The following is a 24,717-nucleotide window of genomic DNA, read 5'->3' on the forward strand; positions in this document are numbered from 1 at the left end:
CAGCAGAAATTTCCGCCAACTAAATATCGGGAAGATCGAAACCATCATTTTCAGTCTCCACCACAAATTCTGTTCCCTAGCCACCAACTCAATCCCTCTCCCTGGCAACTGTCTGAAGCTGAACCAGACTGTTCGCAACCTTGGTGTCATATCTGACCCAGAGAGGAGCTTCCGACCACATATCTGCGCCATTACTAAGACCGTCTATTTCCAACTCCAGAACATCGCCCGACCCCGCTCTGCCTCCACTCATCTGCTGCTGAAATCCTCACCCAAGCCTTTGTTGCCTCAAGATTTGACTATTCCAACGCACTCCTGGCCAGCCTCCCACGTTCTACCCTCTGTAAACTTCAGGTCATCCATAACTCTACTGGCCGTGTCCTATCTCGCACCAAGTCCTGTTCACCCATCATCCTTGTGCTCGCTCATTGGCTCCCGGTTAAGCAACGCCTCAATTTTAAAATTCTCATCTTTGTTTTCAAATCACTCCATGGCCTTGCCCCACCCCTTCTCCGTAATATCCTCCAGCCCCACAACCTTCCGAGATATCCACGTGCCTCTCTTTCTGGCCTGGTGAGCATCCCCGATTTTAATCGCTCCACCATTGGTGACCGTGCCTTCAGCTGCCAAGGCCCTAAGCTCTGGAATTCCCATCCTAAACCTATCCGCCTCTCTTTCCTCTTAAGATGCTCCTTTTTTTTTTTGTTCCTGGGATGTGGGCGTCGCTGGAAAGGGCAGCATTTATTGCCCTTCCCTAATTGGTGAGCGGCCTTCTTGAACCGCTAAAGTCGTTGTGGTGGAGGTACTCCCATAGTGCTGTTAGGGAGGGAGTTCAAGGATTTTGACCCAACGACGATGAAGAAACGACGATATATTTCCAAGTCAGATGGTGTGTGACTTGGAGAGGAACTTGCAGGTGATGGCGTTCCCATGCGCCTGCTTCCCTTGTCCTTCTAGGTGGTAGAAGTCACAGATTTGGGAGGAGCTGCCGAAGAAGCCTTGGCAAGTTGCTGCAGTGCATCTTGTGGATGGTACACACTGCAGCCACGGTGTGCCAGTGGTGGAGGGAGTGAATGTTTAAGGTGGTGCATATCAAGTGGGCTGCTTTGTCCAGGACGGTGTCGAGCTTCGAGTGTTGTTGGAGCTGCACACATCCAGGCAAGTGGAGAGTATTCCATCACACTCCTTACTTGTGCCTTGTAGATGGTGGAAAGGCTTTGGGGAGTCAGGAGGTGAGACACTCTCCGCAGAATACACAGCCTCTGACCTGCTCTTGTTGCCACAGTATTTATGTGGCTGGTCCAGTTAAGTTTCTGGTCAATGGGGACGACCCCCCCCCCCCCCCCCGACAAGATGTTGATGGTGGGGGATTCGGCGATGGCAATGACGTTGAATGTCAAGGGGTGGTGGTTAGACGCTCGCTTGTTGGAGAAAGTCATTGCCTGGCACTTGTGTGGCGCGAATGTTACTTGCCGCTTATCAGCCCAAGCCTAAATGTTGTCCAGGTCTTGCTGCATGATGGCATGGACTGCTTCATTATCTGAAGAGTTGTGAATGGCACTGAACACTGTGCAGTCATCAGCAAACATCCCCACTTCTGACCTTATGATGGAGGGATGGTCATTGATGAAGCAGCTGAAGATGATTGGGTCTAGGACACTGCCCTGAGGAACTCCTGGGGCTGAAATGTTTGGCCTTCAACAACCATCTTCCTTTGTGCCAGGTAGGACTCCAGCCAGTGGAAAGTTTTCCTCCCGATTCCCATCAACTTCAATTTTACTTGGACTCCTCGATGCCAGACTCGGTCAAATGCTGCCTTGCTGTTTGTGGTCTACATTAATGACTTGGATATGAATGTAAAGGGTATGATCAGTAAGTTCGCGGATGATACAAAAATTGGTAGGGTGGTAAATAGCGAGGAGGGTAGCCTCAGTCTGCAGGACGATATAGATGGGTTGGTCAGATGGGCGGAACAGTGGCAAATGGAATTTAACCCAGAAAAGTGCGAGGTGATGCACTTTGGGGGGACTAACAAAGGCAAAGGAATACACAATGAATGGAAAGACCCTAGGCAAGACGGAGGGTCAGAGGGATCTGGGTGTGCAAGTACACAGATCCCTGAAGGCGGCGGAACAGGTGGATAAGGTGGTAAAAAAGGCATATGGGATACTTGCCTTCATTAGCCGAGGCATTGAATATAAGAGCAAGGAGGTTATGATGGAGCTGTATAAAACACTGGTTAGGCCACAGCTGGAATACTGTGTGCAGTTCTGGTCGCCACACTACAGGAAGGATGTGATCGCGTTGGAGAGGGTGCAGAGGAGGTTCACCAGGATGTTACCAGGGCTGGAGCGCTTCAGCTATGAAGAGAGACTGGGCAGATTGGGTTTGTTTTCCTTGGAGCAGAGGAGGCTGAGGGGGGACATGATTGAGGTATACAAAATTATGAGGGGCATAGATAGGATGGATGCGGAGGAGCTTTTTCCCTTAGTAGAGGGGTCAATAACTAGGGGGCATAGATTCAAGGTAAAGGGCGGGAGGTTTAGAGGGGATTTGAGAAAGAACTTTTTCACCCAGAGGGTGGTTGGAGTCTGGAACTCACTGCCTGAAAGGGTTGTGGAGGCAGAAACCCTCACAACATTTAAGAAGCATTTGGATGTGCACTTGAAATGCCATAGCATACAAGGCTACGGGCCAAATGCTGGAATATGGGATTAGATTAGACAGGGCTTGATGGCCGGCGCGGACACGATGGGCCGAAGGGCCTCTATCCGTGCTGTATGACTCTATGGCAGTCACTCTCATCTCACCTCTGGAATTCAGTTCTTTTGTCCATGTTTGGACCAAGGTTGTAATGCGGTCTGGAGCAGAGTGGTTCTGGCAGAACCCAAACTGAGCATCAGTGAGCTGGTTATTAGTGAGTACGTGCTACTTGATGGCACGGTCGACGACATCTTCCATCACTTTGCTGATGATTGAGAGTAGACTGATGGGGCGGTAATTGGCCGGATTGGATTTGTCCTGCTTTTTGTGGACAGGACATACCTGGGCAATTTTCCACATTGTCGGATAGATGCCAGTGTTATAGCTGTACTGGAACAGCTAGTTCTAGGACACAAGTCTTCAGCACAATAGCTGGGATGTTGTCAGGGCCCATAGCCTTTGCTGTATCCAGTGCGCTCAGTCATTTCTTGATACCACGTGGAGTGAATCGAATTGGCTGAAGACTGGCTTCTGTGATGGTGGGGACCTCAGGAGGATGCAGATATGGATCATCCACTTGGCACTTCTGACTGAAGATGGTTGCAAACGCTTCAGCCTTGTCTATGCACTCACGTGCTTGGTTCCGCCATCATGGAGGATGGGGATATTCATGGAGACCCCTCCTCCCATTAGTTGTTTAATTGTCCACCACCATTCACGACTGGATGTGGCAGGACTGCAGAGTTTTGATCTGATCCATTGATTGTGGGATCGCATAGCACTATCTATAGCATACTGCTTCCACTTTTTAGCATGTATGTAGTCCTGTGTTGCAGCTTCACCAGGTTGGCACCTCATTTTTAGGTATGCCTGGTGCTGCTCCTGGCATGCTATTCTGCACTCCTCATTGAACCAGGGCTGGTTCCCTGGCTTGATGGTAATGGAGTGTGAGGGATATGCTGGGCCACGAGGTTACAGATTGTGGTCCTTAAAACCTACCTCTTTGACCAAGCTTTTGGTCATCTTATGTGGCTCATTGTCAAAATTTGTTTTAACGCTCCTGTGAAGCACCTTAGGACGTTTTACTACGTTAAAGGCACTATATAAATACAAGTTGTCGTTAATACTTTTAGAATTTATCTACCAATGAGGCAACGGAAGTGAGCACAGACCTTTTCAAACCTCAAACCCAGAAATAGAAACCGAGTTGCTTGGGCTTCGTGGGCTGGATTGCCATGACTCACAGGCTGCATTTTGGACATAGCAGCAATAGATACGATTGTTCAAATGGGGTACAAGCAAGGCGAAGTTTAAATAAAGAATTTGTAAAGCAAAATGTTTTTGGTGGAAGGGAGGGTAGAGTGGACGAGAAGGAACACAATAGCACTCAGCATAAATAATAATCAATTGAGTTACTCAACAGTTGGAAACACTGCATTTAATCTGAAGCTCCAGCCACCACTGAGCTTTCAAAGTCACTGCCAATTCCTAATTGGGCTCCAAGACCAATAAATGGCATCCACACAAGGTTAGAGGAGCCAGTCAGATGGATATGATGCCGATATATTCTAACTATATTCCAGTTTGTGTTCCACACCCAGTATAGATTTCCAGAAGACTGGATGGAGCAACCAAGTGTAGGATTTCTCTTAATGAGTAGGAAAGATCTTTACCAGTCTGAGGAAGTGGTCTGCTTAAAATGCTCCTTAATTTTGCTATTTAAATACAAAATATGCCAATAAAATGCTTTACTTACCTCAGATCCAATATAAGCTTTCCCTTGAATAAGTTCAGGTGCTGCATAGGCAGGACTACCACAGCATGTTGTTAACTGGTAATCTAAACCACCCTGCAAGAGAGAGAAAACTGAAGCTGTAACTAGATGTCTACACACAACAATAGAATGCAGCAGTTCTACAAACTCTTAAGTCAAAGAAATGTTCAGTTACTTTGCCAATTTTATCCTCTATTGTCACATCCTCTCCTGAAGGCATGGGCTCCTGTTTAGGTACAGCTCCACCGCTGCGGCACTCCTCGCATACCTCCCCAAGTTGCCATTCTTCATAGTTACCCTGGACAGCTTTACCCAATGTCCACTTTACAATAGGAGTCACTAGATAATAACCAGGAGTGCGAAATCTAGCTGGTAGTTCCCCTCTATATTCCAGAGATGCCGAGACCAACATATTTTACTTTACTCCTAGCAATAGGAGACCCATAATGTTTGCAAACTCATTATCAGTTAGTGAACAACAGGCCACCTTTTCAGACAATCGAAAGATCAGTCATTCAAATCAACATGGTCTCCTCATATATGTGACAACATTAATCTAATGAGGATCTGAAGGCTGAGGCGACGCAAGTTAAGTAAATTCATTTGCTGTGTTGGAAGGGTTAAATTGCAATCAACCTAATCAGTTTGATTTGCAAACAATGGAGCAAACACGGTGGGGTAACACCAGATATAGCGACACGGTGCACAACTGCCTCCGTGATAATAGTTTCAATGGGAGCAAATCTTTTTTCTAGTCACAAATGTACTGAAATCCCATTAGGTTAACCTTAAGATATAACTTACAAAGCCACCAGACATCTCAGCAGCTTGCTGATGTACCTAATAGGGCATCCTTACAACAGTATGTCTCATCTAAAAGACAGTACTTCCAACAATGCAGCATTCCTTCAGTATTGCACTGTAGTGCAAGATGAGATTGTGTACCGATTCAAACTTCAGATGTGGAGCTTTTTAAAAATAAATTTTTTCACATGCCAAAAGTTATTAGCTTAAAAGGGTGTGTGAATTTTTGGCAGATTATCACTCCTGCTACTCCAGGGATAGCATTTTAAATATAAACAAAGATTAGAAGACTGCAGCTGCACAAAGTCACCCACCTGCAGCAATAAGCTTGCAGTACGCTGAGCTTGCATCCGTCTGCCATTTTAGCTCGATATAAAAGATCCCACAGCACTATTCCAAGAGGAGCTGGGGAGTTCTCCCAGTGTTCTGCCCAATATTTGTCCCTCAGCCAACACCTAATACAGATGATCTGACCATTTATTTCATTGCTGTTTGTGGGACCTTGCTGTGTGCAAATTGTCTGCTATGTTTCCCACATTACAACACTGACTACACGCCCAAAAAGTACTTAATTGGCTATAAAGTACTTTGGGACTTCAGAAGTTGTGAAAGCCATTATATAAATGTAAGTTCTTTCTTTAGTACAGCAAAGCAGAGAGGTTAAGGGTTTAACTAGCTAGATTAAGGGTTTGTTGAAACAAATACATTTTATGCTGTATCCTGTCAAGGGTACAATATTTCTCACTCATTCTACAACCAGACGGAACCACAGTGACCAAGAACAAAAAGCTTCAGCCCTTAAACCCTCATTGCTGCCAGCACAAGCAGCTCACGAAATCTCCGTGCATCAATGCACTTCACCGGCAAGCACCATGTAATCAAATGTACAATGGTTTCAGAAAATATGTATAATACAAAAAAAGGCAAACTGCTTTAAGGTCCAGGTTGATTTTCTTGTCACCATGTTGAACACATAACTAGGTATCTAACAGTGCAGACATATCAATGCTGAAACTTCAAAGCTAAAACTCCATTGACACAAAAGCTATAAATCACTGCTTGTTCTGGGGATTGTAACCTAAATGTTGCCAGAATTTTGTATTCAAAATACACCAACAGCTTCACAAAACTAAGAGAACACAAACTTTTTGCAGCTAAAAAGACGACAGCTGTACATACCTTTGGTTTTGCGCATAGGCCAAAATCAATTAGCTTTAAATTATGATCTTCATCTATTAGTAGATTTTCCTATGAAAAAAAGAGTTAGATAACTTATTACAAACATAGAAATTGAAATGTTGGCCTTGTATCAGGAACTGGCCACCATGATTAATAAGTGTTGGAAAAAAAAAAACAAGAGTTTTGGATGCATGAGGAGAGAAATCATCCCTCCAAGCCCCAAGAGAACTCTGCGTGTCGAAAACATATGAACCAGAATGCTGGCCCATCACTGCAGCTCCAACATGTTCCACTATTGTAAATCCCCATCCCATTAAGCCTGCTTGGCAAGTTAATACATCCTGTTAAATGACCTTCACGTAGGGACCACATGCTACTCTACAAATGTTCTGCTGCCCAACACTGAAATAGGAGTATGTAAGTCAAAATGTCACGGGAGCACAGAGGCTCTCCAGGAACTGACACATACCACACATAGCTGTGTATACAGCCGAGAAACAAAGTGGGCCTTATTCTGGTTGCGCACCATCAGAATATCTAGCCTGGGATTTAAGAAAAGGTTAAAATTCTAAGCACAAAACATTGCAATCTTTATCTGGTTAGATCTTAGATACAGATTTCCAGGCAAGGTTCCCAAATGATAATAAACCACTGTAATTTTTCAGTACTTCATATCTGGACCGTTGAAGTCTATAAATAAATCCACTTAACTCATGAAACTACTATTTCCGTTTCACACACAAACCTACATTTCCCAACTACATTCTACTGAAAGTCACACTAGCTCTAGCCAGAGGAACAGTTTGCAGCTGAACCAATATGGCTAATGCATTAAATAATGTAATGTGCTACACCATATAACTGTTCCAACAAAACAACAATGCTTTAAAAGTCTGACTTTTAAAGCACTTTAAGTCAGTCTAAATGTGTTTCTACTAGAATATTCCACTTAAAATGGTGATAAAAGTTGCTGTCTGCGGTATCCTTCAGTGCCTAAAATAATCCTGGTTGGAATTCTGCAACTCATTGTTTTTTCTTGTGTTCATGGAGCTGCAGTGGTTTTGATAAGCAGCGTCGTATAAACTGAAACCGGCGCTCGTGTATGTAGCATTAATGGAATAGCATGTGCAGGATTAATCATTACTCTGTGGCGGAGCCACTAAGGGACTCCAATCAATTGTATAGAATTCCCTTGAATAATATGTTGGCTGCAGCCCGAGTCTGTATCTTTGTTTTCACTGTTTACATGTACAGAGCGCGATCATTTTAATAGCGCGGGCAAACGCAATGACATCACGCCGTTCATCACGTGATCCCCCACCGGCGGGAAAAACATTATGACATCAGCCACGGGACCGCCCTAGCAGTCCTTGTGGAGCCTCCGAACTGACTAGCCCTATATTCGATGTTCTCCTGTAGTTATCCGTTAAACTCTGTTACTTTCCATTAAACCTCGTTTATTTGATCGCCTGAGTGGACCTCAGTCTTTTGGATAGGAACTAGACATTCCTACATTGGTGACCCCGACTTTTGCGAACGGTTTTCGCAGAAGTTACTGAACATGGAATCGAACGCCGTTGTTTTGAAGCTACCACAGTTCTGGGAGCAACAGCCAGCCGCATGGTTCATCCAAGCTGAAGCCCAGTTCGCAATCAGGAACATCGCTGCAGATCAGACCAGTTACGATCACGTGGTCACCGCCCTCGACAGCGCCACAGCCTCGTGGATAGTCAGCCTGCTTGGTAATCCACCAGAAGATCGCAAATATGATACAATAAAGGCGCAGTTGTTACAGGTCTTTGGGCTCACGAAGTCGGAGCGCGCCCGCCGGCCGCACAATATGCCCGGCCTCGGGGACTCCAAGCCGTCCGAGCTCATGAGCCAAATGCTCACGCTCCTGGGCTCCGAACCGGAATGCTTCCTCTTCAGGGAGCTATTCCTCAGCCAGCTACCGGAGCAGGTTCAGGCTGCCCTAGCCAGGTCGTAAGTCACCGACTGCGCAGAGCTGGCTGCCGATGCGGACAAGATCTTCGCGGTGACACAGCAGTACTGCGCTGCCACGAGGCGCCCATCCCCCACAGACGCCGCTCCAGCCCCATAACCTGTGGGGTTGTGCTTCTACCACGCCCGTTTTGGCGTGAAAGCAAGACGCTGCCGCCTTCCCTGCAGCTTTTCGCTAAAAAAAAAAAAAGAAAAACAGCAGTCACCCTGTCGAAAGAGGACCGGTTATAACGAGCGCCCCACGGCTGCGATGGCAAATCGGTAATTCGGGAAAACTCATCAACGACTCCCTATCTGGACGTCGTTTCCTTTGCGACACCGGGGCGCAGTGTAGCATCCTACCCGCGTCAAATCTTGATCTACAAGTTGGGGGGCATGGCCCCTCCCTCCAGGCGGCTAATGGCGGGGACATTCGGACCTTCGGAAGCCGGCGGGTCCAGGTGTGCTTCGGCGGCCAGCGGTTTTACTGGGATTTCATCACGGCCAAAGTCTCTCAAGCCATCCTCGGGGCGGATTTTTTGTGCGCCAACGGCCTCCTGGTGGATGTACGGCACCGCCGGTTGATCAATGCGGCCACTTTTCGCTCCATCCCGTGCTACCACAGTAACACCGTGTCGCGCAGTGTCTCCCGCGCATCCCCACCTCCGGATGACTTCACTCACCTCCTCGGAGATTTCCCAGACCTGACCAGACCCACTTTCTCTTCCACGGCCACGAAACATGGTGTCGAACATCACATCACCACTACTGGCTCCCCGGTCTACGCATGAGCCCGGCGCCTCAAACCTGGCAAGCTCGCGGCTGCGAAAACGGAGTTCGACGCGATGGAGCGGCTAGGGATTATTCGCCAGTCCAATAGTCCCTGGTCTTCGCCTCTCCACATTGTTCCGAAACCTGGCGGCGGATGGCGGCCTTGCGGCGACTACCGACGCCTGAATGACGCCACTACTCCTGATCGGTACCCGATCCCTCATATTCAGGATTTCTCTGCACATTTGGCGGGAAATACCATTTTTTCAAAAAGTCGACCTTGTCCGTGGCTACCACCAGGTCCCCGTACACCCGCAAGACGTCCCGAAAACTGCAGTCATCACCCCATTTGGCCTGTTTGAATTTCTGCGGATGCTGTTTGGATTGAAGAACGCTGCACAGGCTTTCCAGCACTTGATGGACTCCGTGCTTTGGGACCTCAAGTTTCTATTCGTCTACCTCGACGACATCCTCATCGCCAACCCTAATAGAGGAGCACATCTGCCATTTGCGCACCCTCTTTAGACGCCTCAGTCAACACGGCTTGATCATCAACCCGGCCAAGTGCCAGTTCGGCCTGCAGCAGATTGATGTTTTAGGCCATCGCATCGCATCAGACGGCGCAATTCCCCTGCAAACGAAGGTGGAGGCAGTTATTTCGTTCCCGCGCCCGCAGTCCGTCAAGGCCCTGCAGGAGTTCCTCGGGATGGTAAATTTTTATCACCGGTTCGTCCCTAATGTAGCTCTGCTCATGCAGCCCCTGTACGAGGCCCTCAAGGGCAAGTCCGGCAAGGATCTGATCAGCTGGACGGTCGACATGGACCGGGCGTTCGTCGACACAAAAGGCGCTTTAGCCAACGCAACCATGCTGGCACACCCGCTGCCAGGTGCCACCATCGCCCTTACCACCGATGCGTCAGACTACGCCATCGGCGCAGTGCAGGAACAGTGGGTGCATGGGACGTGGCAACCGCTGGCGTTTTTCAGCCATCAACTACGGCGAAACGAACGAAAGTACAGCACATTCGACCGGGAGTTGCTGGCCCTTTTTCTGGCCATCCGCCATTTCCGGTTCTTGCTAGAGGGACGTCCGTCCATGGCTTTTGTGGACCATAAGTCTCTAACGTTCGCTATGGCCAAGACCGCCGAACCGTGGTCAGTTCGACAACGTCAGTTGACGTTTATCTCAGAATTCACCACTGACATTCAGCATGTGTCTGGTAAGGACAACCTGGTGGTGGATTGCCTCTCCCGCACGACCGTTCATGCAGTCCAGCTCGGCATCGACTATGCCCTCATGGCTGCAGATCAAGCCTCGGATCCAGAAGTCCAATCTTACAGAACCAACCCCTCTAGCCTCCAAGCGGCCGGTCAAATTCCATGCCGCGGGCACTATGCTACTCTGCGACGTCTCTGTAGGAGATCCTCGCCCTATTGTCCCGGTCGCTGAAAAGTTTGAGACGCCATCCACGGGTTGTCGCACCCTGGCATGAAGGCCTCGCAACGGTTGATGTCGTCCAAATTCGTGTGACGGGGCATGCACATGGATGTTCGCGACTGGGCCAACACCTGCGTGGTCTGCCAAAAGGCCAAGGTGCAGCGTCACGTCAAGGCTCCGTTGGCCACTTTCGCCGTTCCGGAACGTAGGTTTGATCATGTGCATGTGGACCTGGTGGGGCCACTTCCGCCTTCGCACGGGTTTACTCATCTTCTTACAATGGTGGACCACACCACTTGATGGCCGGAGGCGGTTCCTCTGTCTTCCACCACTTCCGCAGACATCGCCAGGGCATTCATCTCCGCTTGGGTCGCCCGCTTCGGGTTCCCGGCGGACATCTCGTCCGATCATGGGCCGCAGTTTTCTTCGGAGCTCTGGAACGCTGTGGCTCAGGGGCTCGGCGTCAAGCTACATCACACCACTGCCTACCATCCACAGGCGAACAGCCTGTGCGAACGATTCCACAGGTCGCTCAAAGCCGCACTGCGAGCCAGCCTTGAAGGCGCGGGCTGGGTGGACAGACTTCCATGGGTCCTTTTGGGTCTTCGTACGGCACCTAAGGAAGATCTTCAATCGTCCTCGGCGGAACTCGTATATGGCCAGCCGCTACGTGTACCAGGGGATTTCCTTCCGTCTCCAACAGAGCCATGGTCCGAGTCCCAGCAGCTCATCAGCCACCAGGAGGCAGCCAGAAGTTTCGCTCCAGTGTCTACATCGCATCACGGCTTGCAGAGCTCCCACGTCCCAGCTGAGCTGATGAACGCCGACTATGTGTTTATCCGCCACGACGCTCATCGGGACCCGCTCAAACCCCCTTACACTGGTCCTTTCCGTGTGATAGAGCCAGGAGACAAATCTTTTTCGGTCGATGTCGGTGGTAAACCGGACCACATTTCGGTTGACCGGTTGAAGCCGGCTCACTTGGACCTGGACCGCCCAGTCGAGATTGCACAACCGCCGAAACGTGGCCGACTGCCCATAGTCGCCCTGCCGGATCAAACGCAACCGCCCGCCAGCCGTCCATCAGCTTCCACTTCAAGGCTACAGAAGTCGATCTGACAGGCTTGTTAGGCCTCCTCGCCGTTTTACTTTTGCTATTAAAGACAATTCTGGGGGGCGCACGTGGCGGGGCCACGAAGAGACTCCAATCAATTGTATATAATTCCCTTTAATAATATGTTGGCTGCAGCCTGAGTCTGTATCTTTGTTTTCACTGTTTACATGTGCAGAGCGTGATCACTTTAATAGTGCGGGCAAACACGATGACATCACGCCGTTCATCACGTGATCCCCCACCGGCGGGAAAAACGTGATGACTGTTGTATCCGTGTGTTAATGGAGACACGGAATGCAGGAGCTGGTTTAACAGGTGTTTACTGAACAAAGTCTGGAGGTGAACTAAAAGATACAAGACACTATACAGGCTTATATAGCCCGAGTGGCCACTACCGGCATTACAGTACACAGGGGCTCTTAAAGGCACATACACCACAATTCCTCCCCTTTTAGACAACCAGTACATAACATTTTAAGTAATCATTAATTAACATGTTACAAGAACAATAATCTACACATTTGCAGCAGTTAATCAATTATAAGTCAGTCTCTCTGGAGGCTTCCTGACTCGGTCCGGATAACGCCTCGGTGGTGTAGTAGGTTCTTTTGGCAAGGTCGATTCGGCTTGAATGCCAGTGTCGGGTTCATCTGGTTCCAGTATCACCGGATCGGAGGTAGATACTATGGGTATCTCTGCTTCATCATTAGGCGTATAGAGTTGCGGTGTAGGTTGTCCCTTTTCGGATGACTCTATGATCTGGTCAACATGGCGCCTTATTATGCTTTCTCCAATGTCCACGGTATACATCAGCAGTCCTAGTCGTGTGCAAATAGTTCCAGGCTGCCATTTCTCGGTACGGTAGTCCCGGGCCAAAACTTGTTGACCTATCTGGAAGCTTCTAGTTGGCCTTTCATTCATGCCTTGAAATTGCCGGTTCTCTACGTCCCTTCTGATGTTTGGCTTGATCAAATCCAGCCAGCATCTTAGTCTTCTATTGAAAAACATCATGGCGGGAGTTTGGTTTGTAACCACGTGTTGCATTCCTGCATGCAAACAAGAAGTTATCTACCTTATGTTGTAGATTTATGTCTTCATTACCCATGGCCTTTATGGCCTTCTTGAAGGTCTGGACAAACCTTTCAGCCAATCCATTGGTGGCGGGATGGTATGGGGCGGACGTGTAGTGCTTAACCCCATTGTTTTTTTTTTTTAAGAACTTCCTGAATTCTTCGGACACAAATTGCGGTCCATTATCAGAACAGATCTGTTCAGGCAGCCCATTCCTGGCAAATATGGTCCTTAATACTGTGATGGTTTTTTCCGTGGTGGTGGAGGACATCTATTACCTCCGGCCACTTGGAGTGTGCATCAACCGCGATTAAGAACATTGAGTCCATAAATGGACCAGCAAAGTCGATGTGTACCCTTTGCCATGGAGATGAGGGCCACTCCCATGGATGTAGAGGAGCTTGTGGTGGGCGTTTTGGACCTTCTGGCATCCTAGACAGCCCTTGGTCATTTCTTCGATGTCTCCATCGATACCTGGCCACCACACAAACGCTCTGGCTAGGTTCTTCATTTTCACTCCACCCAGATGCCCCTCGTGAAGCTCCTTTAGCACTTTATCCTGGAGTTTGGGTGGAATCACCACTCTGGATCCACACATCAAGGTTCCTCGGCACACTGACAGCTGTTCTCTTCTTTGCGAGAATGCTGGCAACAGTGGTTCGCCATGTGCTGGCCATCCCTTCACCGTTAAATCGTAGGCTCGAGAGAGAGTCGGGTCATTTCTTGTTTCCTTTTCAAATGGTAGAATTTGTTACTGGTAGACATTCCACTATGGTTGAGTGGAACATCTCCACTGGGTCCACTGTAGATGCCTCTTCTACCGTTGGCAACGGTAGACGCGATAAACCGTCAGCATTTCCATGCTGTTTTGATCCTGTGTATTCTGTCATATTGGTGTGCCCCTAGGAAAAGGGACCACCTCTGTAGCCTTTGCGCTGTCATAATGGGAACGCCCTTTTTAGGGTTGAATATGGAGACGAGGGGTTGATGGTCAGTCAACAAGGTAAATTTTTGTCCGTGTAGGTAATGGTTGAATTTCTTCACTCCCCATATCAGGCCGAGTGCTTCCCTGTCGATCTGGGCATAGTTACGCTCAGCTGAGTTCAATGAGCGTGACGCGAACGCTATCGGCCGCTCCTAGCCATCAGGGAATCTATGCGATAATACCGCTCCTACGCTGTAAGGGGATGCATCGCACGCCAGTCTGAATGGCAGTGATGGGTTGTAATGAGCCAAAACTTCCTTGGACGTGATCAAGCCTTTGCATTTATAGAAGGCACGTTTACAGTCTTCGCTCCATTTCCAAATTACTCCCGTTTGTAGCAGTGCGTTAAGAGGGTGCAGAACAGTTGACAAGTTCGGTAAAAATTTATGATAGTAATTTATCAATCCCAGGAACGACCTTAATTGTGAGACATTTTCAGGTGCTGGGGCTTTTATGACCCCTTCAATTTTTTCAGGTGACTTATGCAACCCTTCTTCGTTAATTATGTGGCCACAATATATTTGTTTCTGGAAAAATTCGCACTTGGGGCGATTTGCTCGTAGGCCCCGTTCTCTCAGCCTAGTGAGCACCTGCTCCAAATTGGCAAGGTGCTCGTTGTCGTTCTCTCCTGTTACAAGGATGTCGTCTAGGTAGCATGGAGTCCCCGGAATCCCTTGGGAGGACTTGCTCCATAGCTCTTTGCCAGATAGCTGGAGCTGATGCTACTCCGAAAACCAGTCGATTGTACTGGTACAGGCCTTTGTGTGTGTTTATCGTGAGATACCTTTGAGGCCTCCTCAACCTCCATCTGTAGATATGCCTGTGCCAAGTCAATTTTGGTGAAACGTTTCCCTCCGGATAGTGAGGCGAAAATATCTTCTATCCTCGGAAGAGGATACTGTACCGTGTGAAGGACCGGGTTTACAGTCACCTTGAAGTCCCCACAGATGCGAATTTTTCTCTGTTCTTCAGCTTTATCATTATTCAACGTTTTCTTCATGACCGGGACGATGGGTGTTGCCCACTCGCTCCAATCTATCTTGGATAACACGCCTGCCTTTTCCAAATTCTCCAGCTCTGCCTCGACTGCTGGACGAATTGTGTATGGCACCGGCCTTGCCTTAAAAAACTTGGGAATTGCCACATCTTCCACTTTTATTGAGGCGGTGACGCCTTTCAAGGTTCCTAGTTCCTGTTGAAACACTTCTTTGGCGTTCGCCAAGATGTCTTTTAATCGTTCAGGTATGAAGTCATCATCATTTTTTTTCTTACTGGTCACCGTCAGTGCCTGAATGGAGTGCCAGTCTAAACGTATCTTCCTGATCCATTCACGTCCCAACAGCGGTGGACTACCATCTTGCAGAACGTATAAATACAACTTCTGTATTTCCTTGCCGTTGTATACAACAGGCACCCTTATTTTCCCTCTGGGGTATACTTTCTGCCCCGTATATGTTTTCAAGATAATGGATGTGTCTTTCAAAGGTATATGCGGAAATAGCCGCTCGTAATCCCGTCGACTTATGACGGTCAGAGCTGATCCTGTATCTAGCTCCATTTTAACTGGGGACCCCGCTATCGTGAGGGAAACCCAAATGGTCTGGTAATCTTCATTGGCAATTACATTATGTAATTTGAGATAGCTTAGTCTCTTGTTTCCGGAGTCGCTATCGCTCTTCTGGTCTTCGGAGCTACTGTCAGTCATCATTTGTACCTTTCTGTACTTTTCCTTATTGATTTTTTTTTTTTGTCAGTGGATTTTTTGTTTCCAGATCGGCATACACGTGCAATGTGTCCCATCTTTCCGCATTGCCTGCATGCTTTGTCCTTGAACCAGCAGTCCCTCTGGTCATGGGTGGATCTGCCGCAGCGATAACATCTCTCGAAACCCCGTGTCATTTCATGGGTGCCGAAGTCCTGTGGCTTTTGCTGTATCTCTGCAGCTCCTCTTGCTGCTGCTTCGTATGATACAGCCACACTGAAAGCCTTGTCCAGTGTTAAATCTTTCTCAGAAAGTAGCCTTTTCTGTGTTCCTTCACTTAGGAGACCGCAGATGAATTTGTCTCGAAGAGAATCTGCCAGTCCTGCCCCGAATTGGCAGTGCTTTGACAGCGCTTTGACAGCTTTCTTAATTCGGTGAGGTAATCAGCGTTACTTTCATTCTTGTGCCGATTCCTCCTGAAGAATTTGAATCGTTCCGCTATCAGCAACGGTGTTGGGTTTAAGTGCTCCTGTAGGGTATCAACAATCTCTTTAAAATTCTTGTCCATCGGTTTGGCTGGAATGATTAAGTTTCGTAACAGCCCGTATGTCCTTGCGCCCATTAGATTTAGAAGTACCGATGCCTTTTTATCATCCTCTATTTCATTCGCTGTGCAATATACCTCCACTCTTTCCACATGTGGTCCAATCCTCTACATCACTATCGAAAGCAGTAATATTGCCAGTCTTAGGCATCCTGAAAAAAATGGCGCCTCCCGCGCTTTCCTTTCTTCCCTGCCGAGAAAAAATGGCGCCTCCCACGTTTTCCCGCCGCTGCTGACAACGCTGTTCTCCGCGGTTTTTATTTATACAGATATTTTTAATAGTTGGAGACTCGTTCCCGCCGGACTCTCTGGGACTTTTCCCTCCCTCTGCTTGGTCCGAACGCCGACCTGCTTTGCAGCGCTGGCCGTCTCCAGAGTGCTCCACCCTCCGTCTTTGTTTGCCTCCGCCTTCGCTGCTCGGCCCCGCTGCAGAGCCAGCCGATCGAGCCGCAGCCTGCCGCCCAGGAAGGATTATTGCAGTACCTCCCACCAGCCCGGCTAGCTGGTGAAACCAGTGTTTTTTCTTTTTTTTTTCTTCGACCTTCGTCTGAGGAATCGATCTCCTTGAGGTGCTGCCGAATTGCAGGTAAGTCCGTTTCCAATTCGTCGCCACTGTTGTATCCGTGTGTTAATGGAGACACGGAATGCAGGAGCTGGTTTAACAGGTGTTTACTGAACAAAGTCTGGAGGTGAACTAAAAGATACAAGACACTATACAGGCTTATATAGCCCGAGTGGCCACTACCGGCATTACAGTACACAGGGGCTCTTAAAGGCACATACACCACAATGACGTCAGCCATGGGACTGCCCTAGCAGTCCTCATGGAGCCTCCGAACTGACTAGACCTATATTCGATGTTCTCCTGTAGTTATGTTAAACTCTGTTGCTTTTCATTAAACCCTGTTGCTTTTCATTAAACCTCGTTTATTTGATCGCCTGCGTGGACCTCAGTCTTTTGGATAGGAACTAGACATTCCTACAACTCCCCTATTGCAGTATTGACCATTGGAAATTGCATACTATGTCCACTGTGTTTCCCTCATTCTTTTGGGAAGTGCAGCATAAAATTACAGATTAAATAATACATGGAGCATTACGGTGAAGAGGAGAGAGACACAGCACAGCAGGGTTTAAAAGGCCCCTTTTAGAACATAGGCCATGAAGAGAGCATGCCGTGGGGGGGGGGGGGGGGGGGGGCGGATTTCCAAGACATAAAAAGTTGAAATAAACTGCAGGACATCTTAGATTTTCTCATCAGGCTTCCCACTCGAAAGCCAGCTGGATTGACAGACTGGCTGCCTTACTGCGGGAAAACAGCTGGGGAAGTGGACGACAGGAAGATAGGGGATTGCATGGGGGGGGGGGGGGGGAAAAAGAGAGCCGGTTATCGCAGGGGGTGGGGTGGGGGGAAGCACTCTGAGGCCGTGGGAGTCGGCCTTCGTGAGGTCTGTAATGAGGCTAGCTTGGGCACTGGGTGAAACACTCCTGCTCCTCCTGACCCACAAGCAGTGCCATAAATGCACTTACCTCATGGATACCCGAGCCCCAGGAAATCCACCCTCCATGGCTTAAAAATAAAAATGCAGTTAAAATGGAGGCAAGTTGGGGGTCAGGTATCAGAATTTCAATTTTTTATTTTTAAAACTCCTACCTGCCCCCAATCCACCCATTCTTGGGGGTTATAATTCCCCCATACTCTCCCACAAGTTAAGTGACACTTTTAGATGAAGAAGGCTTTCACTATCCAATATTACGTGGGCAATACGAATCTCTTATCTAGAGTTTGGATGTCCAGCTGGTACTAAAGCCGACAGGAGTACTGACCAAACTATAGAAGAACAGTCAAAAAGTCATGACTAATGCATCAACAATTTCTTCACCTACTTCTTTTAATACCCTGGATGGAAACCATGGAGATTTGTCTATCTTTAACAACATTAGTTTCGCCATCACCATGTTTGTACTTGTATTGAATCAAGTTTGTTCCTCCCCCGATTTATTTTTAGTTTTCCTTGTATCTCTGGTATTTTATCCTCATTCTGTACTGTGAAGACCACCAATACCAAGTAGCTATTGAGTAAATATGCCATTTCCTTATTTTCAATTACAATATCACCTGCGTCTGTCATTAAGGGTTCCACATTACTCTTAGCCACGCTTTTTCTCTTAACATATTTGTAAAAACCTTTAGTGTAGCCCTTGATATCGTTCGCATTGCTAACATAAGAAATAGAGCAGGGGGCGGCCATTTAGCCCTTCGAGCCTGCTCCACCATTCAATAAGATCATGGCTGATCTCCTACCTCATCTCCGCTTTCCTGCACTATCCCCATATCCCTCGAGTCCCTTAATATTCAAAAATCTATCGATCTCTGTCTTGAATATACTCACGACTGAGCCTCCATAGCCCTCTGGGGTAGAGAATTCCAAAGATTCACCACCCTCAGGAGGAAATTTCTCCTCATCTCAGTCCTAAATGGCCGACCCCATATTCTGAGACTGTGACCCCTGGTTCTAGACTCCCCAGCCAGGGGAAACATCCTCCTTGCATCTACCCTGTCAAGCCCTAAGAATTTTTGTATGTTTCAATGAAATCACCTCTCATTTTTCTAAACTCCAGAGAATATAGGCCTAGTCTACTCAATCGACAATCGCCCCATTCCAGGAACCAGTCTGGTGAACCTTTGTTGCACTCCCTCTATGGCAACTATATCTTTCCTTAGGTAAGGAGACCGGAACTGTCCACAATACTCCCGGTGTGGGCTCACCAGGGCCCGATATAATTGCAGTTCTTTATTTCTCTCCCAGTCCGTGGGATCCCTAATGTTCTTTGCATTCATAAACCCTTTCTTTTAGTTTTATACCGTCTCTCACTTCCCTTGTTACCAAGTTTTTTTTTTTAAATTACACAACTAAAGCACTTGCCCTTTAGGGGCAAGTACAAGTCTTGTATTCTACCAAATACTTTTTTGAACACCTCTCACTGTTCATATGTCGTTTTATCAGTTAATAGTTCTGCCCAATCTATTTTGGTCAATTCCTGCCTCATCCCTCCAAAGTCAGCCTTACCTAAATTTAAAACCTTGGTTCGTGACTCAACCTTCTCCCTCTCAGACCTAATATTGAATTCTAGCATCTTACAGTCACTGTTAGCTAGGTGTTCCCTTATTGACTGATTCAGGCTCATTACTCATTATTAAATTGAAGATGGCCGGTTCTTGTGTTGGTTTAAGAAAACCGTCCCGAATACAGTGAAGAAATTTGCTGCCTTTGGGACTCGAGCTATTCTGCTTTCTCCAGTCTGTGAAAATTAAAGTCTCCCATTATAACTACTCTGCTTTTGCAACTATTTTCTCTGATCTCCACATTTATGTATCTCGCTACTTTATCACTACTATGGAGGCGTATAAGCAACTCCCACCAAAGTCTTGCATCCTTTTTTATTCTGCAGTCCTACCCATAGCATTTCGACTGCCTGCTCACCCTCACTGATATCCCCGCTTTTTAATGCTGTAATAGTGTCCCTTGTCAATATTGCTACTACTCCTTTTCCAATTACCTTAAATATTTATACAGATTGCATCTCCCAGTCATGCCCAGCTTGTAGCCAGATCTCAGGAATGGCCACCCTTTTAGCTGAATTTGCACTTCCAAGTCACTTATTTTATTTATTCTGCTACGTGCATTAGTGTATAGAACTTTTAATTTGGCAATAGACCCTGTCCTGCCTTTATGCCCTGATGTTTTTAAAACACACATTTTAACTTGCCACACTCCTTGTTTATAATCAGTTTTGTTGCATTTTGATCAATTATTTTGTTATTATTTCTTACATTTTTTTCTGAACCTGAAGGATTTATATTACCTTTAACACTATTGATGACCTGGACTTTCATCTCATCCATTTTTTTTTCATCCCCCCCCCATGTGTTAACTTTCCTAATCGGTTTGTCCCTATGCCAATTTGCACGTGGCTTGGGTAATAATCTTGAGATTATTATCCTTGGGGGTCCTGGCTTTTAATTTAGCTCCAAACTTCTGATACTCCCTCAGCAGGACCTCCTCTCTTTTCTTCCCTGTGTCATTGGTCCTGACATGGACCCCCTCCCTTTCCAAATTCCTTTCCAGTGAATCAAGATATCTCTTACCCTGGCACCAAGTAGGCAACACACCCTTCTGGACTCTCAATCATGGCTGCAGAGGATACTTTCTATCTAAGGAACTCCAACGATCAGGGTGGATCGAGGTCCATTGTCTGCCATTTTGCGGTGTGAATGCACAAACTATAACCAACCTGTTCTCACCTTATAGCTTGCAGCTATCTCAGAAACAGACTGGCAAGAGGCCAAGGAAGAATTATTAGGTACAAATAGAAAAATCTGATATCCTGAAGAAGACTATAGGATTTTCTTTAAGAATGCTTTTTCACCTCTACAAATGTCTGAGATGTTTGCATTGTTCAGCAGCACAGCCCAGCCCAGCTGTCATTGGGTATGTTTGTAACAGACATGTTCAAAGGGCGACCAATTAAGAGTCTTCTCAATCAGATTCTTTCAATACTCGCATGAAAACTGCGTGTTTTACAACCTGTAAACTATGATGCTGGAAAACAAAATTAAGTAGCAACAGATTTTTTTAAGCTACGATGACCATCAGCCTTTAGGAGCCAACAAGGTATGGTGGTGAAGTGGTAATGCTACTGGGATAGCAACCCAGTATCCTGAGTTCCAATCTAACCATGGTGAGAAACTGGTTTCAATAAATCTTAATTTGTGGGCTGGCACCAGAAAAAAAATCCATCAAAGCTGTGGGATTGTTGCAAAAACCCAACTGGTTTACTATTGGCCTTCAGGGGAGGGATCCTTACACCCCCTTACCCAGTCACACAATACATGGTTGACCCTTAATGTCCTCTGATGCTTAGCAAGTCAGTGCAGTATGGGGAGTACAGGCAGCCTTGCCAGTGTTGTATGCATCCCTAAAACAATTTTTTTTAAGTTTGTTAATGCATTAACTTTATTTTTTTCCAAATATCGGGTACTTCGCTAATTTACAAATACTTCTCTTTCTGGTAATACATACCGGTTTAAGGTCACGATGAGCATAGCCCTGGCTGTGAACGTAAGCCACTGCTGATACAATTTGACGGAAAAAGATCCGAGCTTCTTCTTCTGATAACCGGTCTTTTGCAATAATGTAGTCAAACAGCTCTCCACCAGGGCAGTACTGCAATAAAAATGTTAGAGTGTACAGCATAAAATAGATTTTAAAAAGAGAGCATGCAGAGATGAAAGTTACATTGATACTCTCAAATCAAAGACATTGATTTCACATTGTTTCACATTAACTATTGATAAAATTGGATTTATTACAGGAAATGGAACAACTTCCATTTATATAGAGTGCTTTGAACTTAGTAAAATGTCCCAAGACACTTCACAGGAGCGTTATCAAACAAAATTTGACACCGAGCCACATAAGGAGATATTAGGCAGGTGACCTTGGTCAAAGAGGTAGGTTTTAAGTAGCGTCTTAAAGGAGGAGAGAGAGGCGACTAAGGGAGGGAATTCAAGTGCCTGGGGCCCAGACAGCTGAAGACACATAGAAACATAGAAGATAGGAGCAGGAGTAGGCCATTTGGCCCCTCGAGCCCGCTCTGCCATTTAATGAGATCATGGCTGATCATCCAAACTCAGTACCCTGTCCCTGCTTTCTCCCCATATCCCTTGATCCCTTTAGCCTCAAGAAATATATCCAACTCCTTCTTGAATATATTTAATGATTTGGCCTCAACTGCCCCGTGTGGCAGAGAATTCCACAGGTTCACCACTCTCTGGGTGAAGAAATTCCTCCTCATCTCAGTCCTAAATGGCTTACCCCTTATCCTTAGACTGTGACCCCTTGTTCTGGACTCCCCATCGGGAACATCCTTCCTGCATCTAGTCTGTCTAGTCCTGTTAGAATTTTTAAAGTTTCAATGGGATCCCCTCTCATTCTTCTAAACTCTAGCAAATATAAGCCTAATTGACCCAATCTCTCCTCATACGTCATTCCTGCCAACCCAGGGATCAGTCTGGTGAATCTTCGCTGCACTCTCTCCATGACAAGAACATCCTTCCTCAGATAAGGCGACCAAAACTGCACACAATACTCAAGGTGTGGTCTCACCAAGGCCCTGTACAACTGCAGCAAGACATCCTTGCTCCTGTACTCGAATCCTCTCGCTATGAAGGCCAACATACCATTTGCCTTCTTAACCGCCTCCTGCACCTGCATGCTTACCTTCAGCGTCTGGTGCACAAGAACACCCAGGTCTCGTTGCACTTCCCCTTTTCCCAATCTATTGCCGTTCAGATAATAATGTCTTCCTGTTTTTGCCACCGAAGTGGATATAGTGAATAGCTGGGGTCCTAGCACCAATCCCTGCGGTACCCCACTAGTCACTGCCTGCCACTCGGAAAAAGACCCGTTTATTCCAACGCTTTGCTTCCCGTCTGCCAACCAGTTCTCTATCCAAGACAGTACCTTGCCCCCAAGCCCATGTGCTTTAACTTTGCACGCTAATCTCTTATGCGGGACCTTATCGAAAGCCTTCTGAAAGTCCAAATACGCCACATCCACTGGTTCTCCTTTATCTATTCTATCAGTTACATCCTCAAAAAATTCCAGTAGATTAGTCAAGCATGATTTACCTTTTGTAAATCCATGTTGACTTTGTCGGATCCTGTCACTGTTTTCCAAGTGCTCTGCTATTACATCTTTTATAATGGACTCTAGCATTTTCCCCACTACCGATGTCAGGCTTACCGGTCTATAATTCCCCGTTTTCTCTCTACCACCCTTTTTAAATAGTGGGGTTACATTAGCTATCCTCCAATCCATGGGAACTGTTCGAGTCTATCGAATTTTGGAAGATGACCAGCAATGCATTTACTATTTCTAGGGCCACTTCCTTAAGTACCCTAGGATGTAGATTATCAGGCCCTGGGGATTTATCGGCCTTCAATCCCGTCAATTTCCCTAACACCATTTCCCTACAAATACTGATTTCAGTCAATTCTTCCCTCTCATTAGAGCCTATGTTCCCCGACATCTCTGGGAGGTTATTTGTGTCCTCCTTTGTGAAGACATAACCAAAAGTATGTATTTAATTGGTCAGCCATTTCTTTGTTCCCCATTATAAATTCCCTTGATTCGGACTGCAAGGGACCTACGCTTGACTTCACCATTCTTTTTCTCTTCACATATCTATAATGGTTGCCAAAGGTGGAGCAATTAAAATCAGGAGGTGTGCAAGTGGCCAGAATTGGAGGAGAGCAGAGCCCACGGAGAGTTGTAGAGCTGGAGGAGGTTCCAGAGATAGGGAGGGGCAAGACCATGGAGGGATTTGATAAAGATGAGAATTATAAAACTTAGGCATTGCCGGACGGGGAGCCAAAGTAGGTCAGCGATGACAAGGGTGATGGGTGAACGGGACTTGGTGCGAGTTAGGATACGGAGGATACGGACAGCAGAGTTTTCGGTGAATTCAAGTTTATGGAGGATGGACGATAGAATTACATAGTAGGCCAGCCAGGATATATTCTATGAAATGAGACTGGAACTAAAGATGGTAAACTGGAAGAAAATCTTGAAAAACAAAGACAGAAAAACAGTGGGAAATCTTTAAAAAGATACTTATTAGTGTAATGTATATACCTTTAAGGGGGAACTATCTTTTACAGCTCATGTATACTGCAGTACCGGCAGTGACCACACCTGTATATAGCACTGAGTAGTAATCTGTACAGATCAGTTCCCGTGTGAGCCACGTTGAGTAAACACCTGTTGCACCGTTCTCCTGCAGTCTGTGTCTTATTATACACAGACACATTGGCGACAAGGCAAGTTCGAACCTACCTGCAACTCTGCATCACCTCCCGGGGATTCGTTCCTGGAGATCAGTGGATTGGAGGTCAAGGCCAGAGACTTGGGCGTCGACCACAGGCAACCGCCCAGTCATCCAGCAGAGACTCGAGAATTGCAGGGGAGGCTGTTGAAAGCCAGGCTTGGCTTTCCAGTCGAGGTGGTCCAGCGAAACGGGCTGGCAACAGGTAGTGCGCAGACCCTTCCCGGACAGCGGCAGGTTAGAGCCCGACCGAGCGGCACAGCAAAGGGCCGAGCAGTGTCGACGGGGGAGAGAGAGAGAGAGAGAGAGAGAGAGAGAGAGAAGAGCGCACAGGGCACAGCCGGTGTTCAGGGGCCGAGCAGCGTCGAAGAGAGGGAGAGAGAGATGCGCAGAAACCCGCGAGGCGCCACCATTGCCATGAGGACCGCCGAGAGCGGCGTTGGCAGCAGCGCAGGAGAAGCGCGCGAAACCTACAGGGCGCCGCCATTGCCACGAGAACCGCCGGGAGCGGTGTTGGCAGCAACAGGGGAAGAAGGAAAGCGCGGGAGACGCCATTTTAAACCACACCCAAAATGCCAAAGAGTGGCAGTATCACCGCGTTTGACAATGAAGTCGAAGATTGGACTACATATGTCGAACGAAGAGAGGTATACTGCAAGGCAAATAAGGTGTCAGATGACAAGAAAGCGTCGGTATTGTTAA

At 47.1% G+C, this 24,717-nt stretch overlaps 1 protein-coding gene across 2 annotated transcripts in view; it reads right to left on the reverse strand.

The window, feature by feature from the left end:
• Window positions 1-24,717, reverse strand: part of melk (maternal embryonic leucine zipper kinase) — a 148,677-nt gene that overhangs the window by 70,611 nt on the left and 53,349 nt on the right. For both annotated transcript variants that reach the window (XM_085983708.1, XM_085983701.1), the window contains exons 5-7: window positions 21,210-21,353; window positions 6,461-6,529; window positions 4,460-4,552 (exon numbers count right to left, since the gene is read on the reverse strand). In XM_085983708.1, coding sequence (XP_085839834.1) covers window positions 4,460-4,552; window positions 6,461-6,529; window positions 21,210-21,353 — 306 coding nt within the window. The remainder of the gene's footprint in view (window positions 1-4,459; window positions 4,553-6,460; window positions 6,530-21,209; window positions 21,354-24,717) is intronic.

This window comes from Somniosus microcephalus, chromosome 1, assembly GCF_052327205.1.
Source record: "Somniosus microcephalus isolate GS21.2 chromosome 1, FLI_Smic_1.0, whole genome shotgun sequence".
NCBI lineage: Eukaryota > Metazoa > Chordata > Chondrichthyes > Squaliformes > Somniosidae > Somniosus > Somniosus microcephalus.